The sequence below is a fragment of the Orbicella franksi genome, chromosome 14, assembly GCF_964199315.1.
Source record: "Orbicella franksi chromosome 14, jaOrbFran1.1, whole genome shotgun sequence".
NCBI lineage: Eukaryota > Metazoa > Cnidaria > Anthozoa > Scleractinia > Merulinidae > Orbicella > Orbicella franksi.
In genome coordinates, this window is record NC_138158.1 from 2,275,662 (window position 1) to 2,292,550 (window position 16,889).

The following is a 16,889-nucleotide window of genomic DNA, read 5'->3' on the forward strand; positions in this document are numbered from 1 at the left end:
CTGACAGGCCTTAAAAAGTGTGCACATGAATCAAAGCAATAACCATGACATTTATAGCACTTAGGGATAACATTGTTAGAGATCAAAGTTATCCAACATTGATATGCAAAGCTGGAAATAACAGTTGAATGACAGGCACACATACAGTAATACTTTAAGATTTACCTAGAAATGTACTCCTAACATAAGATGAAGTCTAAGCAGTGATATACTGTATTTTCTTGATTAAAAGCTCTTAGCATTTATTTCAAACTTGGCTTGAGTTCATTTGACTTGTGCAATTTATTCAAGCCTAGAATTTATATGAGTTTAAATTCATCATTCTGGAGAGTTAAATATTTTATAATAATTACATGAAAAGTTTATCAAACATGTAGCTTTAATTCAAATTCCTTGAGGGTCTAATTTACAATTCTACCTAGGAGCCCTGGCATTTATTTGTGACCTGGCATTTTACAACTTTCTTGGTTTTGGCCCATAGAAATTGTCAAGATTTTAGATATGCTACAATTTTTAATGTATCTAATGCGTAGCCGAAATAAAGTTATTCAGTTATTTACAAGTGATCTTAAATCAAATTCTTGATTCAAAATTTCTGCTTTTTGCATTTGGGCCAATCAGATCATTCAGATTTAAAGTGATTGGGAAATCTGGGCAAAATTGTGGCATGGAAAGATGAATCCTGAAGATGGATAAGATTTATTTCAGTTATGTTACTAATGGACCAAGCAGTGTCCAACCTGTAGAGGAGTACCAGTCAGTAACACCCTGTGAGGAGCAGCATAATGTGTGTTCAGAATCTGTGTTAATTTACAGTGATGGTTCTTCATTCTGTGTCCTTCGTCCACAACCATGTAACGCCAGCGCACCTGATCAAACAAAGATGCTCTGAGTACATTCACCTTTAACACATCAGCTATATACAAGGATAGAGAAACAAATGCCCTTACTGTACACTGAGTACTTGTGGAGACACTTGAAAGGAATTGTTACTGTCAAAGCTACTGTCTAATCCATAGACTGTTAGATTATGGAACAATGTTAATAATCTTGAAAGGGATAAAAAGTAAAGGAACTCCCTAAAATGAATCACTGTGTTGCCTGTAACATGGTTTTAGCCACTTAAAGATAATGAAATTCTAGGAGTTTTCTAGGGTAGAAATACATTACGAAAATTCTAGGATTCAGAACTTGGAAATTTCATGGTGTAGATGTTCAAAGATAACGCTTTTCCGAGTAGCTGACTTGAAAGTATTTGTGTTAATATTTGTAGAAAAGGTTATGATTTCAAGCAGCTTCATTGCCATTTAGTTTAACTACATTTTGTATATTCCCAGGAGTTTTTAAGAAGCAAGCAGACTAAAAGAAATTAATTTTCAAGGCCCTGCAAGAAAATTTGCAAATAATCAAACTTTTCCAGGAATTTTGAACAGCAGTATGAACGTAGGAAATAATGCATACATGTAACTTGAACATACCTTTGACAAGACTGACTTGTCCTTCATCACATACTCATAAGTAGTGAGCACAACATTGAACTTTCCTACTCTGATCTGAGAAGCAGCTGAACGACGCATGTTGGGTGAACCCTAAAAAAGAACATGAAACCGTTAAACCTTAAATTCCTAAGGTTTGCCACATCTACATGTATGAATACTTTCTCCTGACAATAATTTGACATATAGTCAAGTAGAAGGTGATGGAAATTAACTAGGAATAAAATTAGAAAATCAACTAATAGGTGAAATTTCTTTGATGTACACTATAACATAAAATTCGTTGAACACAGTAAGGTGATAAAAACCATCTAGGATATAAATTATGTTATCGAAGGCTGGCGTTAAATGAGTTAACTATTTGTTGTAATACATAAGATTCATTTACTACTTAATTTTATGTGCCAGGTTCTACTATCAAACCCCACTCATCAAGATTAAATCTTTAGTGGTGTTAGCGAATCCCTGGTTGAATATTGCACACCTCCGACACCTGACATGCATGGCTAATTTTCCGACAGGCCTTAAAAAGTGTGCAGTGGAAAATATACACTAAGTTAAACTCTGGACTCTTTCTGATTTAGCCATAGCACATTTCTGAGTGATAAGTCTGTGTGATGGGTGTGCAGTGGAAAATCATGGCTGGGTTGTAGGGTTGTGACAGTCATGTTGGCAATATAGGGCTAGCTGTAAGTAGTAGATTCCTCTTGGACAATACAGCCAGCAACCTTCATAAGTAATGCATTCATTACATGTAATTTGGCACAACTTTCACCGGCAAAACTGCAACATAACCATCCAATCTAAAATTGGCCTATAGATACAACCACAGCAGGCACTGCAACTCAACCACTAACTGAATCATGGCACAGAGTTGCATTGTCGCCTGAGACAGACGGACACCAACAACAAACAACAATTTGAAAACAAGGCACTTTGCTACACAACTCTAGGCTTTTCCTCCATAGCTGCAGAGATCATCACTTGCTGACCAGCTCTTTTTGCCTTTATTTCAGGGGATTGAAATTTGCAGAAAGATACATGTACAAGTATTCTTTTGAACAGAAATTACAGATAAATACAGTTCAAATAAATTATCCAAAACATGACGTCACTTTGGGTAAGAAAAACAATTACTTCACTGCAATTTTTAAGATATGGAAATTGTACAGTGCCTTAATCTTACCTTGTAGCTAACAACGATAATTGAAGGTGTCCACTTTTCAAATTCCAGTAGCCAGTTAGAGAGTGTTCTACCAAATGGGAAAATAAGAATTTAGGAATGTAAAAACATGCTGTGGTTCTAGGTCCTTAAAATCATAGATAAATGTGTAATTTGTGTGGTTTACAATGTAACAGTTGCACTAAATCAAGGGAACATGCTACTAGGCAGGGCTCAAAAAAAGTCATTGAGGAGAGGTAGATTTTCCTGCTGGGAAAGTAACTTTCACTCCTACTTGCCCAATGGGCAAGGGATTGGGCAAGTTGTCTGCCAACTCAGGGATGGTGGAGCGTATTTTGAATTAGGCAGGCTTACAAGTGAGCGCCAGTGGCGCTGACTTGTAGGGGGTCTGGAGATATTAAAATTTTTATGTATTTTTTGCTTGAAATTGGGGCGCTAAAGCCCATCCAGCCCCATGGCTTCGCCATCCCTGCAACTAAGTCATTAAAAGAGCAAACTAAGACCTGCACGGGACAAGCAAAATTCAAGGACTACTTGTCCCAAGGGTAACTGGAATTCAAGCTTTTTTCAAACCCTACTAATGTCAGGGTGCCTTTTTGGGATAGGGAAACCATGAGTGGTTAGTTTTTATTTCCTACAGACATCTCTAAGCCCTGACAGAAAAACCCTTCATCTCCAGGTTGAGGGTTGGGCGTGGGATTAATCATCACACCCCATAAAACATGACATTATACTGTGTGGGGTTGCATACAAGAAGAACACAAAATCAAATCAGCATTAATGGTAGCAGTACTTACGAGAGAGGCACAATAACCAAGAATGGCCCATTGAGTTTCTTGACCTCAATCAAGTAAGCAAACAAGGCAATGGTCTGAATGGTTTTTCCCAGACCCATCTCATCTGCGAGAATGCCATTCAAAGCATTATTATGCAATGAAACCAGCCACTCAAGACCTCGCAACTAAAAACCAACAAATCAAACACAAGTCAGCTCTGGTGTCAGCTTCAGAACAATTTTTTCTACATTGTAGAATGTCATCTCTTCAGGAACAGCTGTGCGCAACAAAATGGAATTTATCTTTTGAAAGTTGATACCTGATATTCTTTCAGTTTACCACCAATAAGAATAGTTGGCTGTTCAGTTATGTCTTCCTGGAAGCTGTGTGCTATTTGATAATACTGTCGACTTTCCAACACGTTTGGATCATCAAGCCTTGAAGAAAAAGAAGCCCACAGTTCAATGATATGAACTTACATACATAACTTTATTGTGAAGGTGAATTAATCAACATGACACGAGCGTGGGACAAAGAAAAATTCTGAGTCCCCGACAGGAATCGAACCCATGACCTCCCGAACACCGGGCGGGCGCTCTATCCACTGAGCTACGAGAACTCATGGACAGCAAGGTCATTTCACTGAGTTCACATATGATAGGTGTCCTGCATACTGCTAGGATCAACGCTATCGAATTCATTGTGAGTAGTGATAAGTTAATAAAGATGGTGAATTTTAAGCTCGGTAATGAAATGTGAAGGTGAATTAATCAACATGACACGAGCAAGGGACAAAGAAAAATTCTGAGTCCCCGACAGGAATCGAACCCATGACCTCCCGAACACCGGGCGGGCGCTCTATCCACTGAGCTACGAGAACTCATGGACAGCAAGGTCATTCCACTGAGTTCACATATGATAGGTGTCCTGCATACTGCTAGGATCAACGCTATTGAATTCTTTGTGAGTAGTGATAAGTTAATAAACATGGTGAATTTTAAGCTCGGTAATGAAATGTGAAGGTGAATTAATCAACATGACACGAGCATGGGACAAAGAAAAATTCTGAGTCCCCGGCAGGAATCAAACCCATGACCTCCCGAACACCGGGCGGGCGCTCTATCCACCGAGCTTAAAATTCACCATCTTTATTAACTTATCACTACTCACGAAGAATTCGATAGCGTTGATCCTAGCAGTATGCAGGACACCTATCATATGTGAACTCAGTGAAATGACCTTGCTGTCCATGAGTTCTTGTAGCTCAGTGGATAGAGCGCCCGCCTGGTGTTCGGGAGGTCATGGGTTCGATTCCTGTCGGGGACTCAGAATTTTTCTTTGTTCCTCGCTCGTGTCATGTTGATTAATTCACCTTCACATTTCATTACCGAGCTTAAAATTCACCATCTTTATTAATGTATCATAACTTTATTTTGACTCAAATTTACAGGTAGCAAAAAAGCTAATATCTTCGAGGAAAATACGGTAAGTTTAAACCAGTTTTAGCGTAGCTTCCTTCAAAACTGCTGTCTGTCATTTTTTTATTACAGTTTATTAGCAAACAACATCATGAATCAATAAAACCAACACCAAAGTAGTTACTCCAGCCTAACACCAAGGACACAGGCAATCTTGCATACCAATCAAAACTGGAAGCCAATAAATTACCAGGGGTTTCATTAACAGCTGAGCACCAGGCAAATTGACCAGCTGTGAGGATGATTTTGCCCACCTGGTTGGACCATCAAGAGCAAAGTTTTTCTCATAAGAAGTTCACTTCAAAATGTTTGGCCCACCTGTGAAAACCATTGGCCCTCCTGCTGGCACAAAGCCTGAAGCATACTAAAAAGGTACGTCTAGGTATAACCACTACTTACTCTTCTTCTGCTATATCTTCTTCATCTTTGCCATATTCTTCTCTTTTCTTCTCCTTTTCTGTCTTCTTTTCGTCAGCATCTTTCTCGTTGTCTTCTTCACCCTCTGCTTCCTCGAGAGAACCTTCCTCATCATCTTCGTCATCAGATTCTTGCTCTTGGCGTGGAGCCACTTGGTAACTAGTTAAGGGATGATAAGATAATGTAAAGACAAAGTGGAGACAGATGACACATGCAGCCCTTACAGAAATGCAAGGAAAAGTCTGCATTGGGTAGCACAAATGCTGGAGCTTGCTCCTGTTTCCATAGCATTAAGGAGCAGGAGTAGAATTTCTACTCCTCCTTGGGCAGGATGCTAGAACACTACAGGGTTAACTCTAACTCCTGAATTCAATAAATTGTACATATTCATACACCTGGCCCCAGTTGATCAAACGGTGTATGATGCTATCCACCAGATCCAGTGTAAATCACTATCTAGTGAATAGTGTAGTTTGTTTTACCAACACTAGTCCGCTGGATATAGATTTATCTGGTGAATCGTATTACTACGATTATCAGTTGAGTAAGGCATGAGGGAAGTTTGGTTACGAAGTTTTGGCCTTAAAATTATGGTGTTGTCAATACCCTGGATGACTTTCTAGCCAAGTGTCCAGATCGTCAGCAGTTGGAGCATCCTCTCCTTTAAGTACATGTCCAGTCTCCGTGTCTACTACAGGCACATGTCGATCACCTTCCGGCGTTTCATCATCATCAAAGTCAGACTTCCGCCGTTTCCTGTTGTCCTTAATTTGTTTCTTTCTCTGCTCTCTCTTGTGTTGTTGTACCATTTTTGTCAGACTGGCCACATACTCGTCAGTTTGGCCCAGTAAGTAAGCCAGACGTTTGTCTTTCTTCTGATCAATCAGTTTTCTGTAGCCCTCTTCATCCTCTGCCTATAGACACAAGCAAAAAAACGAACAACTGCAGTAAACTGTTAAGATACATGTACATGTATAATATCATCTGCACTGTAGTTGTTTGTGGCATTAAGTTAATGAACTTATGTGTAGTTTTGTTCATGAGCTTAAAAGAAATTGAAAAAATTTGTACTCTGAGATAGTAAGCCAAATTTGTATTACTAATCAGACAATAACCACGGTGATATTTCTTGCAATGGCAAAATCACATATCTAGCTTACGCATTAACAAAGTTCTTACCGGCTCCATAATCGATATTTGGTCAGTTGGCATTGCTATATCATAATTATATGTATGTGGGTCACACAATTTGGAAATTTGTTGCAATGCAAGAAAATTCAGACATAACCATACCATAAGTCTTCTCATTCTCTCCTTCTCAATCCTCTCCTCTTCTTTCTTCTTCTCTCTGTCTGTGATCGAGTGATAGCTCATCACTGCCCTGTTAAGCTTCACCACCTTTGACTGGATGGAGCGATGGTACTCTCTAAAGTCACGAGCATGCTGTAAGATTGTGTTGAGATACTCCTGGTGCTTCTGCCGTCGTTTGCGCTCCTGTTCCATCTTCTGTTGTTTCTCAAGTTTCTCTGTGATCCTGAGGATTAGAGAAGGAGAATTTTAAGTTTGAACAAACCAATATATTTGTGGTCTTGAAGATATATGCTTATTATCAGGTTTCTGGTATAAACATGCCCTCAATAAATGCACCAAGAAATAAGTTGTAAATGTACCTTGCTTCTCTCAGAGACTGTTTCTTGCTTCGTTTATATGCTTTGGAATTAAGAGCTGTTTCTAGAGTAGTGTCTCTCCTTGTACAAGCTACCACCTCAGCCCGAAGCTAAACAGAAACAATATTAATAAAAGTTAATCACTTAAATTCATCATTATGGAGGAGGAAATAGGTGCAATACTTAGGTTGTAAGTGGAGGTGCGATAGCCTCGTGGTTAGGCCACCGGATTAAGTGGTGCAGTTTTGAGTCCTGGATGGGAACTTGGTGCCTTGTTCTTGGGCAAGACGCTTAACTCTCACAGTGCACCTCTCCACCCAGGTGTGTAAATGGGTGCTAGATTTTAATGCTGGGGGTAACCCTATGATGGACTAGCATCCCATCCAGGGGGGAGTAGAAATACTCCTGGTCACTTCATGCTACAGAAACCAGAAATAAGTGCTGGCCTTAAGGGCTACTTGGCTCATATGTAGACTTTATCTATCCTTACTAAGGGTGTAACACTGTGATCTTTGTCAGTACTATCTTAAAATAATGGTTCAGCGGCCTTGTTTCATATACATGTATGGTGCTTGGAGAAGAAAAAGTAATCTTAGGAGTAGCACACAAAAACCAATCATTCTACTTGACCTTGCGTAGTAGCACCTGCTTACCTTAGGTGACTAGCTTTGTCTTCAACCAACAAGCTAATTAGTCACTTCTAAGGCAAACTAGAGGTACCACGACCGTGTACTAAACAGTATGATTTTAGCACTGGATTACACCTTTCAACTTTGAACTTGAGCCAAATATTTCCTTTCCAGACCTTTTTTATTACCACTGAAGCAAGCACTACACTGTCAAAAACAGAACTATCTGTTTGTAATCGAACCTGTTTCTGGAAGTTTAGTAGTCTGAGAGCTCTTAATTCAATCATCGCCTTCATTCTCAAGTCATCAGGAATACTCCCTGGCAGTCCCTCCAGTTCTCTGATGCGCTGTATAATACGTGCCTGGATTCTGTAAGAAAATTGAAGAGAGAATGGTTAGAGCAATATTACGGTCCTTGCAGGTACATGTAACCCTTACAAATGGCATTCACAGGGCTCAAAAAGAGCGCTATCCGGTCATCCAGAATAAGTAGATTTTCTTGCCGGGCAAGTAACTTTCCATTCTTATTTCCTCAATGGGGAAGGGCCCACACCAGTCACTGGTCAGCTACATCAAAACAAAAGTAAGCTATGACTTGCCCAGGGCAAACAAAGTCTGAGATCTGCTTGTCCCAAGGGCAAGGTGGAATTCAATTTTTTTTTGCACGCCTTATTCAAACAATATACAGATTGTGCATATACCAAAATTACTAAATCAATATAAGAACTGAAAGGAAAAAATACTAGCTAATGAAAGGATCTTTGCAGTTTACAGAACTATGTAAAAGGATTTACTGTCTGATCTAGAGAGCACATATGTGTATGCATACAAAGTCATGACTTGATCATGGTACTCGCTTCATATGTAGTCTCTCATACATGTACATGTCATGTCCTTCATGAAAGGAATCCAGTTTGAACAGAAACTGAAAAGGGTTCATCTTAAAATGCTACAACTGACTAACTTTTAGTTGATCCTATGCCAAAATTTTTTTGATGATTTGATGCAAAGACCTTATTTTTAACAATTGCATGTAGGAAAGATTGACTGAATGCTAACATTTGTGAGTTAAAATTAGTGCCAAGCATTGAATACAAAGGTTTACTTTCCTCAATCAAACTTTTCCTCAATTGAATTTTTCACTTACAGACATTGTCTGTTCCTAACCTGTTTTCTCTTTCTTTCAGAATAGTAACAGGATCCAGTCCAACAGGTTTGGCAACAGGTGCCAGCCGTGGTTTACTAGGCATCTGTATTCCTCCTTGAGTGGTACCTGGTGGCTGTACCTTGCGTTGCTGTTGCTGCTGTTGCTGCTGCTGCTGCTGCTGTTGCTGGGCCAGTGCTTGCCTCTGCTGCTCCTTTAGCTTTTGCTGCTGAGAGGCTGCTGCAATAGCACTGGCAGCTGCACCTTTAGCTGCCTCCCAGGATGCAGCAGTTGATGACTGGCTGGATCCAGCTGTCTGTTTGTTCTGCAACTGCTGGGCTGATTAAAAAAAAAGGAAAAAAATGTCGTAAATATCCTAATCAAATGTTTATTTAAACAAGTCCAGATGTCCACTGTTAAGTACAAGTAGTTCTTACTAGCTACAACTGAACTGCTATTAAGCTGCCACCCTTGGGGAAGTAGGCAGTGGCTGCTTAATAGGGCTTTGTCATAAATTAACCCAAGGCTTACAAAAATGCCAGTGATTATTCAAATACAAACATTCTTTAAGGCAACATTGAATCACATGAAGACAATAATAAACATGTGTTTGAATGTTTTTATTGGTGGTTGATTTCTATTTTATACTCTGATCTGTCAATGCCTTTTCTAAAACACGTGTATAAAATTTGGTTGGTCTATTAAGCTGAGTAAGAATAATAAATACCCTAACTGGGACAACCAAAAGGAGGCCTCAGCCAGTCAATAGGGATTTTATTTACAGTATTTGACTGAAAACAACTTCAGGATAACTGGCCACTTTACAGGGGCCACTTAATAGTGAGTGACCTCTTAACAGGACTATATATAATGGCCTCAAAAATACCAGGCTTCAAAGGGCGAACAGGAACAACTGTCCAGCAACTTACCAGGAGTCATTCCAGGGACATTATAAGCAGTCTGATTAGGGACAGGTACAGCAGGACTAGCTGCTGAACTACCAGCACTGATGGGAGCCTGACTCTGAGGAGCTGTCTGGTTTCCAGGCTGATTCTGGCTTCTAGAAGGCAACTGGTTTGACTGTGAAGGTGCTCCACTAGGTTTGACAGATGGGGCCTTTCCTTGAATGGCTATGCGTACATGCTCTGGGAGAGGCTGATTACGTGCCAAGAGCTTGTAAGCCATGATCTGTGCCCTGAGTTGAAGCAACTGCGGGGAAGAAAATCCATGCACCTTTGGTGGGCCAGGCGACATCATACTTGGAGCAGGAGAACTTCTTGTCTGCATGTCTCCCATTCCTGTACCTGGCGGCATACTTCCCATGCCCATTGACATGGAAGGAGGAGGAAGTGGAAGACCATGACTGACATCTGACATGTTGGCACTTGGAGGTTTTGCTCTCATTAATGACAACAACTGTGCATATCGGGGGTCTGACTCCATGCCTCTTTCCTGCATAGTCTGCAAAGCCTGAAAAAAGAGAATTGTTTTCAGTACATCATTAAGGTCAAGAAGGTGATAGTGGACTTGTAAGGGTATCATGTTTATACAATCCTAGAAGTTAATCTTATGGTCCAATCAAAACCTGTTAATGAAATATTACCAGGACCAAAGGAAATGTCCATATCAATATCAAATGACTGGTTATCCATAAAGTAGGATGGAGTGTACAATAAAACAACCAAATTCACCTTTTAAAAACCTAAATGGTAATTTCCATATTGCAGGTTCACCTTTTGGGAGAATCTCCGAGTATAATCCATTATATGGAGTACTCTTCCTTCCAGGAAGACAATAAGGTAGGAGGTCAAAACCCATACTTCACCAATACTACATGTATGCACTGAAGCAGGCAAAAATAATTCAAAACTGCTCCTTTACCAAGGCATTTGTATTATCCACGCTTCAAAAAAACCAGTTCCTCAGGTATGTAAAATGTCTTATTATACCTCCCAACTCAAATACGTTTTCTGATTGGAGGAGAATGTGTCACGTGTCGTGGGTCAAAACTCACTAACTCCCCAGGGCGAGCAAAACTCACTAACTCCCTAGGGACACAACAACTTGAACTTTGGACTCACACGTGATCAGGTCATGTTCCTTGAAACTGCGGCAAATTTGTGAGTCAGCCGGCCTGAAGCAAACGATTTCTTCACAGTTTTTTCTATCTTTGAGTTCTATTTTTGTATTCGAAACCCACGACTCTCAATGTTCACAACTAAAAGTAAATTTAAAAGCCGACAAGCATTGCTAAATTAGGGGACTAGCTCAAGCACCTATCAAACAAATACTATTTTTTAGTCTGTAGCAGTCCACACTTCTGCTTAACATCAAAACTTCATTCTTAAAGATCTATGAGTTTTCGTTTATGACCTGCGTCACAATGTAATGTCACTTCAACCCCTGTTCCTTCAATAACAATGAAATAGGGATTCAAACAGAAACTCGCTGACTCTCTTAATCTGCTTATTGGCAACACTTCTGCTTAAACGGCGAAGAATTGAAACCTTTTAAACAAAATCTAAGCGTTTGTTAATTTTCGATTCATCAGATTTTCATCCCTGGGTTGAGTCACGTTGACAGATCGTAGATTTGGGAAGATTTTGGTCACGTGCTAGGCAACGATGTTCAAGAAACAGATCAAATTTCATTTCAATCAGATTAAAACAATATGCCTTCACATAGACAACATTCGCTTCTGAGTACATAATATTAATGACGAATCTTCAAAGGCTTTTTAAACTAAAAGAAGATAACTGATGTTTAAAAATTAATTGAAAATCTCAAGTGAAATAATGTGTTTTGCTGTTATTTCATGTCCGTCAAGCCTCAGTTTGTCAGTCGCTGGCGCCCTTGTTGTTTCTCACAGAAAGAAAAAACACGATGGGAAAAGCTTTTAAACACCAGTAAATTCCAAACGCTTCGGAGTATGAAATATTTTTAATGAATCTTCGAATTGTTTTAAAGTACACTGATTGCTGTAATTTAAAATTGAAAGCGAAATTATGTGTTTATGTTCTGTTATCTCAGTGAATCCTAGCACGCCTGTCAGTCGCTGACGACGCCTGTTGAAACTACAGGTACAAAAAAAAATACTTTTACTGTAAAGCGGTAAGCCGGTTTAAGGAAACTGGTCTATTCTATCGGAAACGTTTGATGACCAGAAGTAAGAAGGCGAAAGACTAAACTGTATCGCAGTGCAGTCCAATACTGTAAATGTTACACAGTAAATGTTTCGTTTTCGTAATTTCGTGTCTGTCAAACCTCAGTTCGTCAGTTGCTGGTGCCCTTGTTGTTTCTCAAGGAAAGAAAAAACATGACGGGAAAAGCTTTTGAACACCGGTAAACTCCGAATGCTTTGGAGTACAAAATATTTTTAATGAACCTTCGAATTGTTTTAAAGTACATTTATTGCTGTAATTTAAAATTGAAAGCGAAATTATGTGTTTATGTTCTGTTATCTCAGTGAATCCTAGCACACCTGTCAGTCGCTTGCGCCGCTTGTTGAAACTACATGTACAACGCAAAAAATACTTTTACCGTAAAGCGGTAAGCTGGTTAAAGGAAACTGGTCTATTCTATCGGAAACGTTTGATGACCAGAAGTAAGATGGTGAAAGACTAAACCGTATCGCAGTGCAGTCCAGTACAGTAAATGTTACACGGTAAATGTTTTGTTTTCATTACCCGCACTTTTAATATTTTGTTCTCCTTACACACACTTAATGAGTTCCAGTTGAACGACTGCATGTAAATTTACATGCAATATCATGTCTGCTGCGTGAAATTACGCGCATTTTCATGGATTTGTGTGTCAGGTGCGTGGACACTGCATGGACACTGCATGGGCACTGCGTGGGCACTGCGTGGATACTGCGTGTAATGTGCGTGTAGTACACACTCTTTACATGTGTGTAATGCTGCAGTCCCTTTGACCGGTACTGCAAGTGCTTATTGTTATCTGGATTTTACTCACCTTTTCCAGCCTTTGCAAGTTCTCTGGTGTATACTGGAAACCTGACATGGAGGCCATCTTCCTGGAAAAGGCTTTCTAACAATCTTTAATTTCTACTGAAGGTAAAACAAAAACAAAAACATTGAAAAATGCATACATGTGATTGAATTAAAGACAACTGTAGTAATTTTACTGCACCATGTGGTAAAGATATTGGTGAAATCAGCCCCTGTTATTGATGAGCCAATCAGAAAAACCTTGGTTGGTGAAAAGAATGAGTCTTTTTTAAAAATCAGCTCACAAATTTGAATAAAAAACAGTGTTTATAAACAGACTTCCTCTACATTGTGGAATGCATTTGAAAGATTCTTTTTCAAGGAAGAAAGACACGTTTTAATACCAGAAAGGATGGGTATTACATGTACTGTTACAACAGTTTAGATAATTTGACACTGACTAAATCTCCCAGTATTAAATCAGAGAAATAACTCGAAAATAATACCCAACTGAGATACACTATCCAAAGGTTGAAAATAATGGCTGTAGTGGTTTAAGTTCAAAATAATATTTTGCAAGATTTTATGTTCACGTAAGAACTGCCGTCACGTTTCAAGTCTAACACATGAAGAAATACCTTTTTTATCACACAGAACTTCTTACTAATGCTGTGTGTAATTGAATTTTATTGGTTTGTCCGAAAGATTTCTGATTAGCCTATGCTATTTGAATGATCCCGATTCACTCCCCATTTAAATGGTAATACTACCTTTTGCATCTATCCATGAAGCGTGACAAATTTAGCATGTAGTTTTACTTTTCAAACGTTGAAGGTTTTGTCTGTTACATGTCACCTTTGACCAATGAAATGTTCACATTTGTGTCATGAAATTTATAACATTTGTGGCACCATTCAAACATGTTGACATAACCATCAATGTTTCATTGATCAAAAGTTACAGAACGGGAAAAACTTTCAATGTCTGAAAAGTAAAACTAATCACAAAATAATTTGTCACCCTTCATGGATGAACAAAAATGGTAGTAACTTTGTATTTCTTTGTTTCTAATGTATTACTTTGTCTATGTTATTGTTCATTTCTAATCTGTACCCTCTGCAAAGCTCAGTTGAGTTACTGTCTTGTCTTGACAGATCGATTAACAGACCCGACAACTGTTTACGCGTGATTGCTAACGTGAGGAACAGCTGAAAGGGAAGCTACGATAAACAAGGGTTGCCGGTTGTGTCCTGGTGTACCGGTACACTGAGGGAATAAACATTGTACCGACTTTCTTTACGAGCCTTTGTTTAGCTGCTGAATATTGTTGGGTCTTTTTTATCGGTTCTTGTAAACCGGAACACGAGGACAGAACCAGAAGAAGAAACTGCAGACAGGAGCGAAAGCGGCCGCTCCACAGCAAACAAAAGATCGAAATATTACCTACTGTAAAGCCTTAAAGATAATCGAACAAAAGTAAAAAATGCGTAAAAACCTAAAGAGAAACTGTTTCCAAGAGTGAAATGGTCGTTACCTGATAAACAGAGCGACAAAATATGTCAGAAATACTTCCCAATGACCATCACATATCCGCCATGATGCATTGTCCGCAAAGCGCATGTGCAACAATACGTGGCCTCGTCTTGAGGGCGAGAATAATGTTCTCCTGGCAGGGTTATGGGATCAAACGACTGTTGACAAGTTTCTGTGATGGTCTTTACTTAGAAAATCATTTCGAGCGTTTATATATTCCCTCGCTTCTACGCATGGAGATTTTTAACTCCGTAGCATGGAATGATTCTTCCACGGAAATAAACGAATTTTCAGACGTTTGCAACAGATAGCTCTTTCTTTGACACACACTCAAGGTGGTCGGGGGGAGACGAAGCCACCCCGGCCAGCAGCAAAAGTTTTTCAAAAGTGGCGTAAACTTTCCTGAAAAGTTTCGTCGATTTTACTGCGCGGTTTCCTTCATCTTACCACACACCGCCTCTGAGATTTCTTATTCAACCCGTGTTTCATGAATCAAATGCAATTCAAACTTGAAGTTAGTTATGACTTTATCAATTTTAAGTGACAACTTTTGGCTAAAAGAAAGGGGGGGGGGGGGGGGAGGGATCACAGCACTGTCACAGAAGTTTATTTTCATACGTCAACTCATTGACCAATAAGTAAAGAGTTTATTCAAAACTGTGCGGGTTGCTCTGAGGAAGAAATGAAGGCACAAGCAACATGTTATGAATTTTTAACTATAATTTTTATTTTCTTCGAAAATTCATTCTCACCGAAAGCGGCTTTGAAATCGTGTACTTCAAGATTAGGCTCGAGCAGACTGTGAGAGAGATGATTTATTTTATAAGTTTTTCAGCTTTGGTGATCTTTTCGTTGCCACAATCACGTGGGCAAGATTTTACTCTCACCCGGGAAAATGTGAACGCACTTCAAAAACTTGAGGAGCGGTTACTGCCCGCGCTAGATGAATTCATTACCAACAAAGAGGAGAATTTGAAAGAACTCGAAAGGATGATCAGTCAAACGGAAACTGTTAAGACACTGTCTAGTGAAAGTATTGAAAGTTACCTAGGGACACCGTTAAATCAATACTTCACTATCAAGAGGTTTATCGACGATTGGGGAACTCTTACAGAACTTATGGACTCGGATAGTTCCAACAAGGGTGAGTTCGTTAGCGTTTTCAGAAATACTTGTAACGCCAGAAAAAACTATCACAAGTTGTTTAAGGCGGGTTTTACCTGAATTTAAGTGACATTTTAGGAAGTTTAAAGAGGGATTAAAGCGAAAAAAAAAGGTTATGGAACACTAGTTGAGCAAAATTTCGAGTTTTTTTTAAGATTAATTTCGGAAGATTCAACCGTTGTGTTGCATCGGTGAGAAATTGCAAGCCCCTCTGCAGCGCAAAGATTGCAGAGCTTTATAAACATAAGCTTGCAAACCATAGAAAACGCATTCGTGAGAAAAGTTTAGAAGCCTGATCTGATTGGTCGAGAAAATACTCCTTCTCCACCCAACCCAGGATGGACGATACTCACTGTTTTGCTTTGATATTCCAGATCTACTCTCCCAAATAAGGAAAGAGGAGAATGTGCTCCCAGGCCAGGCCGAGCTCAACAATGCATTATGGGACCTGGAGAAATCAAGTGGCATTGATCCAGAGGGTTATCGGGTATTTTTATGACGAACAATGTAACATTGATTGGCTCCATTTGTAGCCTTTTTTGTTGTAAAAAAAATCCAAGCGAACAAAACTAAACACACAAAAGAATTACCCAATAAATTAAAGGCAGCGTTTTATGATCTTTTTCTGTTAATTGTCCGATGTTATCGATAGAAGTTGTGGACCCGTCGTAAAACCAGCGTCAAAGTAATCACATGCAAAAATTTAGCCAATCAAAATAGGTTCAAATTAGAGTGTTCTGAGCCAATCGGCGCTGGTAGTATTAAAACGCTGAGTAAAAAACGTGACCTAGACATGCGGCTGCTGCCAAGCGCGTGAACAGTGGCGTCACCAAGTTTCCAACTGGTTTTGGTTTTGCACCTTACTGGCAATTTAGCTGAACAGATTTCTTGAGTAATTTCAACCAGAAGCCTTTTGGCTTCTACAGGCTCAGTAAATGTAGCACTACTCCACAGCAATCTACCGAACAGGACTGAGATAATCAAAGACCCATGATATAGGTACCGAGGGCGTGAAAGTTTAGTGAGCCAAATCAGTGTACAACGTGTTTGACTGAAAAGACATCTCTACACTGATTTGCACTCGAATTATGAAGCACATCCCCACCCAAAAGTCCGAGCAGTACTCCTCAGGGGTGAGCCGCGACTTTTTCATTTTTGATTCCATAATTTATAAAATTCTTAAACGTTTTCTAAACTCCCTGATTTGATCTTGTAGTCTGCTGAACAGACGAGAAGGTCGCGGCTGCGGGTTCCCTCTCTCCACCCCTAGTCCCGTTGGAGTCACGTATTGGGGTGTTTCTTCCAGTAAGAAACTAGACTACGAGTAGTCCCTCCTTCGCTTAGTCCGTCGAGCGAGACCGTAAATAAACCGCGAGGAAAAAATGGCCCTACTTTCGCGCGCTGCTTCTTGACCCCAGGATTTCTCGTGGTTTCCTTTCGCGTCACGCGCGA

At 39.6% G+C, this 16,889-nt stretch overlaps 2 protein-coding genes across 7 annotated transcripts in view; one reads left to right on the forward strand and one right to left on the reverse strand.

The window, feature by feature from the left end:
* Positions 1–14,366, reverse strand: part of LOC145467889 (SWI/SNF-related matrix-associated actin-dependent regulator of chromatin subfamily A member 4-like) — a 32,436-nt gene extending 18,070 nt beyond the window's left edge. For 3 of the 6 annotated variants that reach the window (XM_081451512.1, XM_081451510.1, XM_081451506.1), the window contains exons 1-14: positions 14,236–14,362; positions 12,766–12,860; positions 9,720–10,260; positions 8,814–9,129; positions 7,889–8,015; positions 7,021–7,127; positions 6,644–6,884; positions 5,957–6,264; positions 5,333–5,509; positions 3,775–3,892; positions 3,477–3,640; positions 2,683–2,749; positions 1,479–1,589; positions 741–869 (exon numbers count right to left, since the gene is read on the reverse strand). In XM_081451512.1, the coding sequence (XP_081307638.1) occupies positions 741–869; positions 1,479–1,589; positions 2,683–2,749; positions 3,477–3,640; positions 3,775–3,892; positions 5,333–5,509; positions 5,957–6,264; positions 6,644–6,884; positions 7,021–7,127; positions 7,889–8,015; positions 8,814–9,129; positions 9,720–10,260; positions 12,766–12,822 (2,463 nt within the window). In that variant the 5' untranslated portion in view covers positions 12,823–12,860; positions 14,236–14,362. Of the gene's footprint in view, positions 1–740; positions 870–1,478; positions 1,590–2,682; positions 2,750–3,476; positions 3,641–3,774; positions 3,893–5,332; positions 5,510–5,956; positions 6,265–6,643; positions 6,885–7,020; positions 7,128–7,888; positions 8,016–8,813; positions 9,130–9,719; positions 10,261–12,765; positions 12,861–14,235 lie in introns of all 6 variants that reach the window. The other 3 variants (XM_081451508.1, XM_081451507.1, XM_081451509.1) reach the window with 3 other exon arrangements.
* A 491-nt stretch (positions 14,367–14,857) lies between these two features.
* Positions 14,858–16,859, forward strand: LOC145468019 (uncharacterized). Its single transcript, XM_081451685.1, has 2 exons — positions 14,858–15,417; positions 15,812–16,859. The coding sequence occupies exons 1-2, from the start codon at positions 15,084–15,086 to the stop codon at positions 15,934–15,936; spliced, it is 459 nt and encodes a 152-aa protein (XP_081307811.1). The 5' UTR covers positions 14,858–15,083; the 3' UTR covers positions 15,937–16,859.
* The last annotated feature ends 30 nt before the right edge of the window (positions 16,860–16,889 follow it).